Source organism: Heterodontus francisci, chromosome 33 (genome assembly GCF_036365525.1).
Source record: "Heterodontus francisci isolate sHetFra1 chromosome 33, sHetFra1.hap1, whole genome shotgun sequence".
NCBI classification, from domain to species: domain Eukaryota; kingdom Metazoa; phylum Chordata; class Chondrichthyes; order Heterodontiformes; family Heterodontidae; genus Heterodontus; species Heterodontus francisci.
Window position 1 is genome coordinate 23,472,989 of NC_090403.1, and position 14,613 is coordinate 23,487,601.

General features: G+C 41.1%; 1 protein-coding gene across 2 annotated transcripts in view; it reads right to left on the reverse strand.

Moving 5' to 3' along the window:
- LOC137348053 (vesicle-fusing ATPase) overlaps positions 1-14,613 on the reverse strand; it is a 315,973-nt gene that overhangs the window by 163,213 nt on the left and 138,147 nt on the right. For both annotated transcript variants that reach the window (XM_068013170.1, XM_068013171.1), the window contains exons 8-9: positions 13,803-13,958; positions 380-579 (exon numbers count right to left, since the gene is read on the reverse strand). In XM_068013170.1, the coding sequence (XP_067869271.1) occupies positions 380-579; positions 13,803-13,958 (356 nt within the window). The remainder of the gene's footprint in view (positions 1-379; positions 580-13,802; positions 13,959-14,613) is intronic.

Below are 14,613 nucleotides of genomic sequence, written 5' to 3' on the forward strand. Positions count from 1 at the left end.
CATGGAAATAGTTAGGAATAATTAGCCATTTAGCAGTTTACGGACAAAAGAAAATAAAATCCTCAGCACAATCTTCAAGAGTTGACAAACTTACAAGAATTCTGCCTTCTCCATCCATAACTATTTTCTTCAGAAGGAAAAGGGAATTTCATCTAAATCTAAATTAGCTAGCACTACTACATTGCCTGGAGAGAAAATTCTGGACACAATACAAATCTGAATCGCTAGAGAATGCTCAACATCTGTGCTGACACCTACTCCCTCCCACCTCCTCCACCTGGAAACATTCCTACAATGTTCTCCCTTTCTATTTCCTCCAAATATGGCCATTTCTGCACAAAATAAAACACTATAATTCATTAAGATTCCAAACACTCACTCTCCTCTGCTCTTCCTCAGCATCCGCAAAGAGTTTACGAATGTTCGCTTCAGATTCACCCACATATTTGTTGAGAATTTCAGGGCCATTCACAACTTTGGGTTCACGAGCATTCAACATTTTCCCAATCTGTCGTGCCATTAGGGTTTTCCCACATCCTGGTGGACCATACAGCAGAATACCTTTCACGTGTTTACAACCTATGAGAAAGATATAAAGACATGTTGTAGGACAAATGACAAAAGAAATGTACAGTTGCACAAATTCTCAGCAGAATGAAAAATCCTGAATTAATAATGAAGAAACTAATTTCCCCCCATTGTAAATTACTATATCAATATTTCCCACTTAATCACAAAGGGCTAGAGCGAATGGAGTTTATACAATGTGTACAGGACTCCCTTCTTACCCGTAAGTAAAAAGCCCAAGAATGGCTGGATCTAGCAACAGGAAATGAACCAGAACAGGGGAAAGAAAAATGAAGCGTACAGGAACATCTAGCTAATAGTGATCGCAACCCAAGGTTTAAGATAAGGATTGATCAGGACATTGATAAGACAAAAAGACCAAATTAATAAATTGGAAGTAAGTTGATTTTAAATGGGTTGAGGATCGAATGAGGGAAAAATATACTGGAAAAAATTACTGACAAAGAAACAGAACGATAGTGGGAAACATTTAAAACTGTAATCAAGGGTGTCGGGAAGAAATACATCTCACTAAAACGAACAAACCAGGCAGCAATAATATGCCATGAACGAACAATACAAGGACAAAATTGAAATTAAAGAAAAAGGTATACACAAAAGGATGGAAAGGGAATAGGTCAAAAATTAGGAAAGCAAAGAAACTAAAAAAAATTAAATCAATGGCAGTAAACAATAGTATTGAACAGACATCAATAATAAAAGAAAAATCAGGATAGGGCTGCTAAGGGCTATACATAAGCTCACAGGTAATGGCAGAAATATTACTTTGCCTTGGAATTTAGTAGGGAGACCAAATTGTTGGATATGACAATAGACGATGGAACCAAAATGATGGGGGGGGGAAAATGATAATTAATAGAGTTATCGAACAAGGGCAGATAAAACCCATGGTATAAATGGATTGTATTCACACATTAAACGTAGTTAGGGAAGAGATAGCAGAGACACTATTACATATGTAAAAATTCATTAGAAAAGGGAGCACTGGCAGAGAGCCAATATGAAGCCTTACTTAAAAGATGTAATACAAAAACATTTAGAAACTGAAAATGTAAATCAGCGCAGATTTCAAAATGTAGGTCACCCTTGACCAACCATAGTCAAATCTCAACAGGATGGCGAAATATATTTGGATTTTCAAAAGGCCTTCAATAAGGTTATCACAGTGAACTCATGACTGAAGTTAGATGATGTGAAGTTGGAGACGAGAAACAAAATGGTTCGCAAGCTGGCTACAAAACGAGTGTATGTAGGGGCTAAAGGCAGTTACTCAGACTGCAAAAGTTAGGAAGTGGTGTTCCACAAGGATCAGTGCTCAGACTATTTGCATCAACAGTTGAGACTTGGGAATCAGAAGTATTATTTCAAAATTTGCAGACATATTTGGATGTGTCTAATCCATGCAGGAGGAGGACTTGGACAAAATACAGGAAGACATGAATGAATTTGCAGAATGACCATTTAATTGGCAAATGAACTTGAATTTTGCCAAGTGTGAGGTAGTAGATTTCAGTAATGAAAATAAGGAGTCCATACACTCCATGAAAAAGTGAGTCTAAATGGGTTGGAGGAGCAGAGGGACCTGGGGATACAGATACACTTGAAGATTAAGAGTTTGATAGGGCAGACAGAAATGTTTCCACTTTCAGCAGAAACCAGAACTAGGGGCCATAACTATAGTCACTCAAATACAATAAGGAATTCAGGGAGAAACATTGCTAACCTAGAGTGGTTAGAATGTGGAACTTGTTACCACAAGGAGTAGTTGAGGAAAACCATGTAGATGCATTCGAGAGGAAGCTAGGTAAATGCATGTAGGAGAAAGGAATAGAAGTATATCTTGAAGAGGAGAGATGAAGGAGGGTATGAAAAGGTAGGCGTGGAGCATAAACACTGGCACAGACCTGTTGGTCTGAATGGCCCATTTCTGTGTAATAAATACTATGTAATGTAAACTTTAACAATATAGTTGCAGACTTCAGTCACTAGAATAAGTGGCATGAGGCAGATCAATCCCATTAATCTGGCCACCAGCATTATAAAACCACATTCAGTAAATAGTACAAAAAAAAACAAAGAAAGAAAAGCATAACCCCTGCTGGTATCAAGACAGAACGGGACCAAAAGAAGGGACTAAGAATGGTATTACAAACAGAGTCATGGATTACATAGTTACCTTTTCAACTTAAGCACCATTCTTACTACCTTCACCTCCACACCCCCTCACCCATCCAAAGCCTTCAAAAGTGCAATGTTAAGATATTTATCACAGACTCTGTGCCACGCTATTGAAACCCAAGACAGTTACAAAAGTTCTATGACCTAGGCCTGTAAGAAACAAAATACCCATTGCCAAGGACACACTACATGGCAGTGGGACCTATTAAAATCCTTTGTAAACGATGTCAAAAACAAATTGCCCTACCCAGAAGAACACAACTGAGAAATATATACGAGCAGTCTGCAGAACTAGGCTAGGAGCAGCAGAAAAATGTATTCAAGTAGCTGGGGACAACACAAATTTATTAATTTACTGACTCTAAATTCCGCCTACAGCATATGGAGGGGCTAAGCTCTGCTGCGCACTTGAAATAAAAAATCAAATACTCCAAACATACCAGCTTGGGTCTTTTTCCCAAGCAAGGGGAGTGAATCAACTGGCAGAAACGCCAACACCATATACAAGCAAAACCAGTTCAAAAGCTCTAAAATTCAAAGATGATATGTGCACAGAGACAGACACATAACCCAATCAAGCCAATGAAGTGTGTAGATCACCTGGCAGCAATCCAAACCCTATACAGTCAAATGCAGTGTATTTCCCCCATTCCTTGATTTTTGCCAAAGCATGGATAAGTTGACAGGATTGCATACTACCATGGCAGTCAACAAGTGGGCAGCACAGTGGCGCAGTGGTTAGCACCACAGCCTCACAGCTCCAGGGACCCGGGTTTGATTCTGGGTACTGCCTGTGCGGAGTTTGCAAGTTCTCCCTGTGACCGCGTGGGTTTTCGCTGGGTGCTCCAGTTTCCTCCCACAGCCAAGGACATGCAAGTAATCGGTAAATTGGCCGTTGTAAATTGCCCCTAGTGTAGGTAGGTGGTAGGGAATATGGAATTACTGTAGGGTTAGTATGAATGGGTGGTTGGTCGGTCAGCACAGACTTGGTGGGCTGAAGGGTCTGTTTCAGTGCTGTATCTCTAAATAAATAAAGTGAGCCACTACAGTCATGCCCAACCTCACCTTCACACACGAATACCCATGTTCACATTTCAGGTGGTCTCTGGGAAGCAACTGAGAGCAAGCGCCCTCGTCAATTTATCCTTTTCCCAATATAATGTTTCATGCAGTGCTCTTCTGAAAGTCCCAGCATAGATCAATGCACTTAACATATATGGGGAAATGTGAAACAAGACCTTCCTAGTCTGTCTCAGTGGTGTCCAATACATTAGCCATACGTGGCTACTTGGAATCCAAATGAGACTAATAGCATTTCTGATTAGTAAATAAAAAATGCATTGATAATCATTGGGCATGTGGCCTCAACACTCTTTTGTACAGCATATGTGTGAACTTCTACCTTTTTTGCGCATGCATTGGTAAAATACTACGAAAAGCAGAATGTGTTATTGTTGAGTGTTGTATCTCCTTGTCACTGAATAATGGTAGTTGTTTAAGGAAATATACATTGAAGTGCATTTACATGTATTGAGGTGTGCAAGATGTTTTGTTCTAAAATTAGTGCATGTGGTTAAAACAATGTCACTGCAGCCACACTGGTGGTAAGTCAACAATCTCTACCTGGCAAGACTGATTTATATGGCTCAACTCTACCCCTGGTGGAGTCTTTACTCAAACAATGGGGGCATATGAAATAAATAAAAAATTGCTGGAAATACATTTCCAATTAACTCTTGCTCTCCACAAATGCTGCCAGACCAACTGAGTTTTTCCAGCATTTTCTGTTTTTACTTGAGATTTCCAGCATCCACAGCATTTTGCTCTTGTATTAGCAAAAAGGGCGGCCAAGATCAGCCATTTTTTTGACAATGTAACTGTTGCTAAGTGCCAAAACTCAACAAAGCAGAGTTCAAAATTTTAAAACTGCTTGCATTGGCAGCTCACAGCCACCTCGGCTGACCTGGAAAGTGCACAGCAAGTTTCATTCTAGTCAGTGAGCAGTATCCCAGCCCTTCAAGTCACTACAGTTAATGAGGTTCAGCAAATCTTGACAATTGATAAAACCCGAGTTATCAGCCACAAGAGTCACTGCTGCAGTCTTATTAGCTAATGTTACACCAAGGTGACGAGAAACAAAATCAGACTAGTCCTGCCAAATTAGCGTCAGATACAAGCCATTAATAAGTACTAAGTGGCAATCCGATCCCTTTTGTATATGGGGAAAGGGTGTGTGAGGGAGGATTGGACGATGAGTGATGTTCAAAGATGTAATGCTTAACTGCTCCCAGCTAAGGCATGCTGACAGACTGTAGTGAAGCAAACCACCGAGAAACACTCAATCCCACATGGCTATTACTGCACCACAATGCATATTATATTTACTGAGTAGTTTTAACAAAAAGTTAAAATAAATATGAGTAAAGGAAGAACCCAACAGCTGGACTTCCTCCTCTTGCTGCATCGGTTTGAAACAAAATAATTAGTACAATGCATTTGTATCAGCAAATTAAAAATGTAATAGTATTTATTTAAACAGAGCTGGCTTTTAAATACAGGATAGAACTTGACATAAAATTCAGGAGGTCATTGCTCCCTAAGCATGGACTGAATCTCCACCCTACTCCCCCGGACACATTTCAGTAGCCTTTCCTACAGCTATATTTCATTTCATGGTTTATTATAGATTTGTGTGTTTAAGTCCTGGAAGGCTGATTTGTGCTCACTGCATCCCACTTTTCAAAGCAAAAATTTGCAATGAAACCACTCACTTCCACATTCAGCATTCCAAAAATCCTACTGTGAAAGTAGCACATTTGTATAGTATTTTATTATCCAGCCCAAGTTACCTGATCAGTCTTTTAAGGACGTTTTAAACTTAAGATGCTTACGTCTGGCATATGCAGCCATTGTATTAAAATCACCAAAGGCGTCCCCAATAAAGGACAGACAGCGTGGTTTCCCAACACTTTCAAATTCCTGGATGTATTCATTAGAATGATGCATATTCCCTTGTTGCCATTGGCCATTATCTATCACCCCATGCTCGCCGTCTGGCAGTGCTTCAATTTTAAAATTCTCATCCTGGTTTTCAAATCCCTCCAAATCTTAGTTCCTCTCTAGCTCATTAACCTCCTTCAGTTCTACAACCCTACAAAATCTGTGCTCCAATTCTTGCCTCTGGCACCTCTCCATTTTCCTTGACTCCACTATTGGCGACCGTGGCTTCAGCTGCCTAGGCCCCAAGTTCTGGAATTCCCTCTCAAGCTCTCTACTTCCCTCTCCTCCTTTAATACTTTGCTTAAAACCTGCCTCTGATCATGCTTTACCTCACCTGTCCTCAAGCTAGGGTGCCTACTAGAGATATAAACCAGGCATGGAATCCTAGCACATGTTTGAGAATGGTCGGAAATGAAGGTAGGAAGCCTGTATGAGTCACATTCTATCTGTTGCTGGTGCACAGGGGTTGTGGGGTGGGAGGTGTGCACAAAGCTCCCTTCAGTTTTTTTTTGATCAATTTTAAACCCTGTTGGAGGTATGGTAATTACCTTTTCTCAGGTTGGAGAAGTGGAAGGATTCAATTCTTAAAAGGACATTCTATCAATCCAATCGTGTCTTTATGTCACACTCCTTGCCTGGATTATAAAAAGTGCGTGTGTAAGCGTTGGTAGAGAAACGCAATCTCCTTTTCCACTGAGGACTTTGTCTTGCTCATTAACAGAGAAGGAAGTAGGGAAGAGGTAAGGGACAAGTGGTGAAACGGTGCCATCATGGCTAGGGCTGTTTAGGAGTGGCAAGTTAAGCTTATGTACACAACTGTATTGACTTGAAAAATATCTATGAAGCTTTCTAAATAGATCTGGAATCGTGAACTAGGTCACAGAGCATCTATTAGAAGAGCATGGGAGATGTCTCTGGTGCCCCAGCTAATATTTACCCCTCAATCAACATCACCAAAAACAGATTTCCTGGATAATACCTTGCTGTTTGTGGGGTCTAGCTGCTCACAAATTGGCTGTCACATTTCTCCACATTTCAAAGTGACTGCAATTCAAAAGCATTTAATTGACTGAAGCACTTTGTAGCATCCTGAGGTTGTGAAAAGCTCTATACAGAGAAAGTTCTTCTTTCTGCACTCCTGACAATTCAAAGCTCTTTTTCCCCCACAGCAAGTTGAATTAACCAGCTTTGAATTTAGAGTAGTCTATTTGATCCACAATATTGATAATCACAAGCAGTGGAAATTACTTGTCACCATTCCAAACAGAAGTAGTCAGTAGCATTAAAATAAGGAGCCAGATTGGAAGCAGTCATGTCTGGATTCTCCACCAATCCCCAGCATCCTGTACTACACCAAGGTTTAACCCAGTAGGGACACAGAAGGAAATGTGGGATAAACTGAGGCTGCAGGGTTCCATTTCTTCCAGGTATTTTGGGCAATTATTTGGGATTATTAAAGCAAGACCTTTATTGCTTGGATACCATCAATGTCACTGCATCTGGATCAGCTCATGTATAATGACAGTACTTCGGTAATCATAGTAATGCAACAGAATATTGCCACACAAATCATTTGTCCTAATGACAATGCCCTGCAAAGAATGGTGCTAATTTTAACAGGCAGTTAGAAGGGACAAGGGAAAGCATCCTTTTTTTTAAGGCCATTCCTTTTGAAGTTACATAAGCTGTTTGCAACCACCCCAAAACAAAAAGAACATCTTCAAAAGGTAAATTGAGCACAGCCAAAAACAGTAGCAGCTGTGGTCATGCACATTTAGAGACATTATGGCAGAAAGCAGAGCAGTTAAAGCAGACAGACAAAACTCGCATTCCAAAAGGAGGTTAAAACCACGAGGATAACAGTGCTAAGGCTAGTGTGCTTGGAGCCCAACTTTCAGTCCAAAAGAATGCGGACTTTCAAGAGGTGAAAGCACTTCAAATGAGGAAGAAGCAAGAACAGAAAGGGCCAGGTCATATAGTGCTAAACTGCGTCCCTTTGGAATATAGATTCACAACAACAAATTTTTATGCTGATAGGGTTAAATGAAGGAGGGTGGGAGGAGACTTGTGTGGAGCATGAACACTGGCAGAGGCCAGCTGGGCTGCACAGACTGCTTCTGTGCTGTATGTTCTCCATATTTAAAAAGGAAAAAAGGTTTTCCCCAAAAGTACAGAATGAAAATCCTGCACTTTTTCCCCCACAGGGGAGGAGAAAGGGCAATATCAGTAAGGTAAAAGGAGGAGGCCTGAATTTTCCAATAAGCAACCTGAATTGGCAAAACTGTCAGTTTCTAAAGTTAATTTTTTTTGAACAATGCCACAACAGTTAATTCTAAACAGAATTTCTCCTTACTGTAGTACATGGAACGTGAGCTACTGTAAACTTCCTCTGTTAGTACATGGTTAATCGGAGAATGCCACGTGCTATTAATCAATCAACTGTAAACATTGAAGAGAAAATCGACATCAAAAACAACCACCACTTTAGCACTTTGAATGACGTAGTTGACAGATATTGACAGTTTGCCAAGGTACTGAAGATGTACAAACTGAAAAGGAAACTCCAGGTACTCTAATTTAATGTTAGACAGCAAGCTCCTCCCATGTAAGACCATTGACAGTTTCTTTCGATGATAATGTAAACAAAAAAAAAAACTTAAATTTATTAAATATTTGTTCTTGGCTAGCTGGTGCTAAGAAACAAGATGATTTAACACATCCAGTCACTCAAATATGGGGGAAGATTGCAGAGTGAAGTGCATGCTGAATCTGTATGCTTCATTTCCTCTCTCATCAATTATCACCCCACCCCCCCCCCCCTTCATTTGACTCCCCATCTCCCGTTGTGCAATACGGTTTCACGGACAACAGCCAGTAGTTCAGGCGAGCAGGCACCCTGTGAACCTAGACAATGAATTGAGAGGCCATTCAACCATGGGGTGCTTCACAGCCAAGTATGATCTTACCATGACCAGAGATCCTCATACACAGACCTTCCAGTCATAATTAGTAATCAGGAACAGAAACCTTGTCTGATTTTTCCAGTTTTCACAAATAAAATAAGGATCTGGGATAACTTGAGGGGACATGCAAGAAGCTGAGGAAACACCGAGAAACATCAAAGGATTACACATTAAAATGTAGAGGGGGAGAAGGAAAGAAAGACAGACTTGTATTTGCCTTTCACAACCTCAGAATGCTGCAAAGCACTTTACAGCCAATTAAGTATTTTCCAAGTGTCATCACTATCGCGATGTCAGAAAGGGGGCAGTCAATTTGCACAGCAAGATTCCACAAACAATGCGATAATCATCAGATAGTCTGTTTCAGTGATGTTGGTTGAGGGATAAATATTGGGGCTTATAACTATTCTCACGCAATCTTTTACGTCCACGTGAGGGAGCAATTGGGACCTTGGCTTAATGTCTCACCTGAAAGATGGCACTTGCGACAGTGCAGTACTGGAGTGTCAGTCTAGGTTGTATGCTCAAGTTTCTGGAATGGGACTTAACCCATAATCTTCCAACTCAGATGAGAGCGCTACCAACTGGAGCACAGTTAACACCTACATGCAAGAAAGGGGTTGGGGGCAAGTACCATGCACAAGTGAGAAAGAAAGAATTCAACCCTGGCTGCACTCACACCATGTTCCAAATGACTTCACGTAGGAATATTAACAGATGACCTGTTATCCTTGCAATCGTGTGTGAACAGGAATATAAAATAGGGGCAGGAAAATGGCTACACCCTGAATGATGCTGGCACTGTTCTAATATGCAATAGCTGACTGCTCGAGTCACCCTGCTTATTTTTTTTTTAAACCAACTCACTTTGTTCCTCCCCACTTCTTTGGTCCTTTTGCCAGACATGAGTAGCACACAGACACAAGATTCAAAGTATCAGACATGCCAAAGACTTGCAGGTTGATAGGTAAATTTACCATTATAAATTACCTCTAGGATAGGTAGGTGGTAGGGAAATATAGGGACTGGTGGGGATGTGGTAGGAATATGGAATTAGTATAGGATTAGTATAAATGGGTGGTTGATGGTCAGCACAGACTCGGTGGGCCGAAGGGCCTGTTCCAGTGCTGTATCTCTGGGGAAAAAAACAGCCAGGATGACTATGACTGTAATGATGGACCATGGCCCTTGCCTGCTACTATTATACAGGAGGAAGCTGAAAGACCACGTGTTGGACTGTGGCAAAATTCTTCACCACTGTGCCCTGACACATGGCATCTGAATCTGTGCCACTGCCATCTATAAATCTTTTATTTTCATTTCATCTTTACCTATCTTAGCGTGAGAGAAGGGATAATTCTTTTAGTTCCTCAAATCACCCTTTTATCCAAAACCTGACCAGAGAGGATTTGTTGTACTGGGGGCTGTAATGTAGCTAGAATTGAAAAATATTTTGCTAAGCACAGAACCTCATTCACCTTCTATCTAGTGAAGTTGTTCAGAGGTGAACATTCCCACATCTGAGCAAAGATTTTGATAAGCTCCCTTGATAACTCTATAAAACCACCACTCATTGTTGCACTAAGCAATACAGGCCAGAAGGACACAGGTTGGAATCCCAGTTTTCACCGTTAGCTGATCTCAGCCAGCATGACAGGAGGTTGTACTAAAAGCCTTATTGTTACAGGGTTAGGAAGGTAAATGAGCACAACAGCACACTTCAGGCCTGATGACTATCCTGTGATAGTTGGCAGAATGGTCAACTACAAGGACAGCACTGAACCCTTGCAGAGTCATTTTGTCTACCAAAACATGCAGACTACGCTCACATCCGACCAACGGCCACTTAATGACATCTAGAAGCTGCAATCCCACAAGAGTCGGCATTTTCACATGGAGAAAGAAAATTAAGGGGTAGGAATGGAGAAATTAAGGAGTTTTTAAAAAAAAAAACAAACACAGGCAGAAGCAATTCAAATCTAGCTTGCAAAAATGTTCCAATATGCCCCACTTATGCTTAGGCTTGCTCTTTCCTTAAAAAAAAAAGAATTCCCCAGATAGCCGAACAAATGCTAATCTCATTGCATTATATAGTGCGGTGCAGAAGTGCTAGAGCAGAACTTAAAGGATTACAATAAATCCCCCTACTTTCCTACTCTATCGGCATATAGCATATTAAACAAACAGATTCTCAAAGGAACTACTTCAAAAGAGACTTAGTATCTAAATTATATTAGACACAAGGATACGGTCCTGAAAATGTCCCCCCACCCCCCTCAAATTTAAAGAGGGGGGAGCAGGAAAGAAGAGGTTAAGAAAGAAAGATAGCCACATTTTGGAAAAAGACGTGTTCTCTCTCTCCTTCTACTAATGAAATGAGTACACAGCTGCTTCGACAAGCCAAAAACCTGGAGCCTTGCCAGGAAATGTTGATAGCACATTCTGGACATGTCAAAATTGTCCCAGTAATGAAACCACCTGAATGTTTGACAGCCATTCGAAGAGATGACCCCACAGTGTTGGCAAGTTAAGCCTTTTGCTAAATTAAGTTTTATCAGGGTTTAGATGGCCTTTCAAAGATGGCGCATTAAAGGTTATTATTTCGAGTTTTACTTCTGTGCGACGTGCTGTTGGGAGTTTCGAAGTTCAGGCGATAAGCCAGGTGTGCCAGTGATCACTGCTTGGACCTGGAAGGTTTGCTGTCAGCCACTACTAATCCTCATTGAGCAGAGCTTCACCCATTAAAGCAGGTGTGTGACCTGTACAATCTGGCCACAATACAGCAAAGGAAATCAGACATCACATGAAGGGTAGAAAGTGAAAAAACAGTGAATGGAGAATAAGAGCAGCAATGTAATTCAATCACTTCCCACTCTTCACCCCCAAGTTAAGGCTTTTCGCCATAGATTCAAATCAATAATTTTGAACTGGCACAAATTTAATTGTTTTTTCCCCGTCAGTGTGAAAAACGAACAAGAATGTCCAGTTTGGATTCAGAAATTGCATTAGGCATAGATTTATTAACTCATGGGTTCCTTAGTTATTTACTGTTCTGTATTTATCCCTCACTGAATAAAGAATAAAGAATAAGAAAAGAATAACGAAAATTACAGCACAGGAACAGGCCCTTCGGCCCTCCAAGCCTGCGCCGATCCAGATCCTCTATCTAAACCTGTCGCCTATTTTCTAAGGGTCTGTATCTCTTTGCTTCCTGCCCATTCATGTATCTGTCTAGATACATCTTAAAAGACACTATCGTGCCCACGTCTATCACCTCCGCTGGCAACGCGTTCCAGGCACCCACCACCCTCTGCGTAAAGAACTTTCCACGCATATCCCCCCCTAAACTTTTCCCCTCTCATTTTGAACTCGTGACCCCTAGTAATTGAATCCCCCACTCTGGGGAAAAAGCTTCTTGCTATCCACCCTGTCTATACCTCTCATGATTTTGTACACCTCAATCAGGTCCCCCCTCAACCTCCGTCTTTCTAATGAAAATAATCCTAATCTACTCAACCTCTCTTCATAGCTAGCGCCCTCCATACCAGGCAACATCCTGGTGAACCTCCTCTGCACCCTCTCCAAAGCATCTACATCCTTTTGGTAATGTGGCGACCAGAACTGCACGCAGTATTCCAAATGTGGCCGAACCAAAGTCCTATACAACTGTAACATGACCTGCCAACTCTTGCACTCAATACCCCGTCCGATGAAGGAAAGCATGCCGTATGCCTTCTTGACCACTCTATTGACCTGCGTTGCCACCTTCAGGGAACAATGGACCTGAACACCCAAATCTCTCTGTACATCAATTTTCCCCAGGACTTTTCCATTTATTGTATAGTTCACTCTTGAATTGGATCTTCCAAAATGCATCACCTCGCATTTGCCCTGATTGAACTCCATCTGCCATTTCTCTGCCCAACTCTCCAGACTATCTATATTCTGCTGTATTCTCTGAGACCCCTTCACTATCTGCTACTCCACCAATCTTAGCGTTGTCTGCAAACTTGCTAATCAGACCACCTATACTTTTCTCCAAATCATTTATGTATATCACAAACAACAGTGGTCCCAGCACAGATCCCTGTGGAACACCACTGGTCACACGTCTCCATTTTGAGAAACTCCCTTCCACTGCTACTCTGTCTCCTGTTGCCCACTGGTTAGACATCTGAGAACAGACAGCACAGAAACAGGCCAGTCAGTCCAACAGGTCGTATGGTTAAATGGTTATGCTTCCTCGTTCTGAACGCCCTCACCAGAGGAATTAGTTTCTCTCCATTTACCCCATGAAATCCCATCATCTTAAACTATTTGTTTATCCAGATTGCAGCCCAGTGGCATTCACCATGGTTCAAAGCAATCCCTGGTGTACTAAACAAAGGGCAAATTATCTTTTCCCCAATATTGGCTTAGACTGCTAATCATTACAAATTAAGACTGATGAACACTTCACAGTAGAAACTTGGTCAATTAGATAACTGCAAAATCTTTCATTTTACAAGGCTGTATTTCATATTTTTGATTTTGCTTTAAAAAAAAAGGGCAGATGAAAACCAGATAGGAAACGTGGCACTCAACAGAAGTTACTTCAAAACTGTGCACTGCAGATCTGAGCACTGGTTAACAGTAGAGATTGAGGTTTTATTGACTTTCATCTAAAAATAAGAGGAAAAAAAAGATCAGCTTCAGAAAATGTGTTTTGAACAGGGAAAGGGGAAGGGTGACAAGAACAGAGCCATCAGTGCATCTCACTTCAACAGCACCACCCACTAATCTATCAGAGCCACACTGACAGGAGCCAGAAAAGACAGCAGCTCAATCACTACCCTCCACCTGCTAAAAGACCCCACAGCAACAAGCAGTATAATCATGGAACAAAATCTAAAAGAAATGCAAGAATGTCAGGGGGAAAAAAAACTTGAAGCTCGTGCTTTCTATCTGATCAGGCAATGAAAAGCCCTCCCCCAGGATACAACAATTTTAATAGGAATGTATCAAGTCTAGTCAATGTTTACATCAATATGATCCTTTAGTATTACTGCATCTTTACCATTTGTAACTACTCACCCATCTGTTCCACAAGATCCACAGGAAAAACTCTTGAAGCAAACGCTCGGCGGAAGATATCGGAAAATTCCTTGTCGAGGCCACCAATTCCCATTTTCTCAAAGTTCCAGTCTGGGTTAATGATGGATTGTCTTCCCTGCTTGGTTTTAGATTTGCCTTAAAAAGAGAGTAGAGAAAGCCATGACATACTGGAACACAAATCTGTCGCCACCAAGTGGCGATTTATGGAACTGAAGCAACAATTTGCCAGTACTGCATCGATCTCTATGTGCCTGCCTGTTTTTCTGATTAACAAAATTTAAAACCTTCGCCAAAACATTTCAAAATGATCAGTTAATAAAATCATTGCACAAGTATGTAGAAAATCTGTGGGCTTTCACTGAATTGGTGTATAAAATTTACTTCCAAATTGAACTAGTTATTGGTCTAGTAATCCACAGGCCTGGACCAATAATCCGCAGACCACAAATGCAAAGCTCACCATAGCATTTTGAGAATCCAAATACAGTTTTTGAAAAAAAATTCTAGAAATAAAAAGCAGGTATCAGTAAAAGTGGCCAAAGTGTCAGGTTGTCATAATGACCCAGCTGGTTCACAAATGCCCTTTAGTGTATTAAACCTGCCATTGTCTATGTGACTCCAGTTCCGCACTAACATAGTTGTCTCTTAACTGGCCTCTGAAATGGTCTAGCAAGCCACTCAATTACCACACTTTTGCAAGGCAACCAGGCATGGGCAATGTCAGCATTGCCAGTGGTGGCCACACCCTGAGAACTACTCCTTGAAAAAGTATTCCAAACACATAGAACAA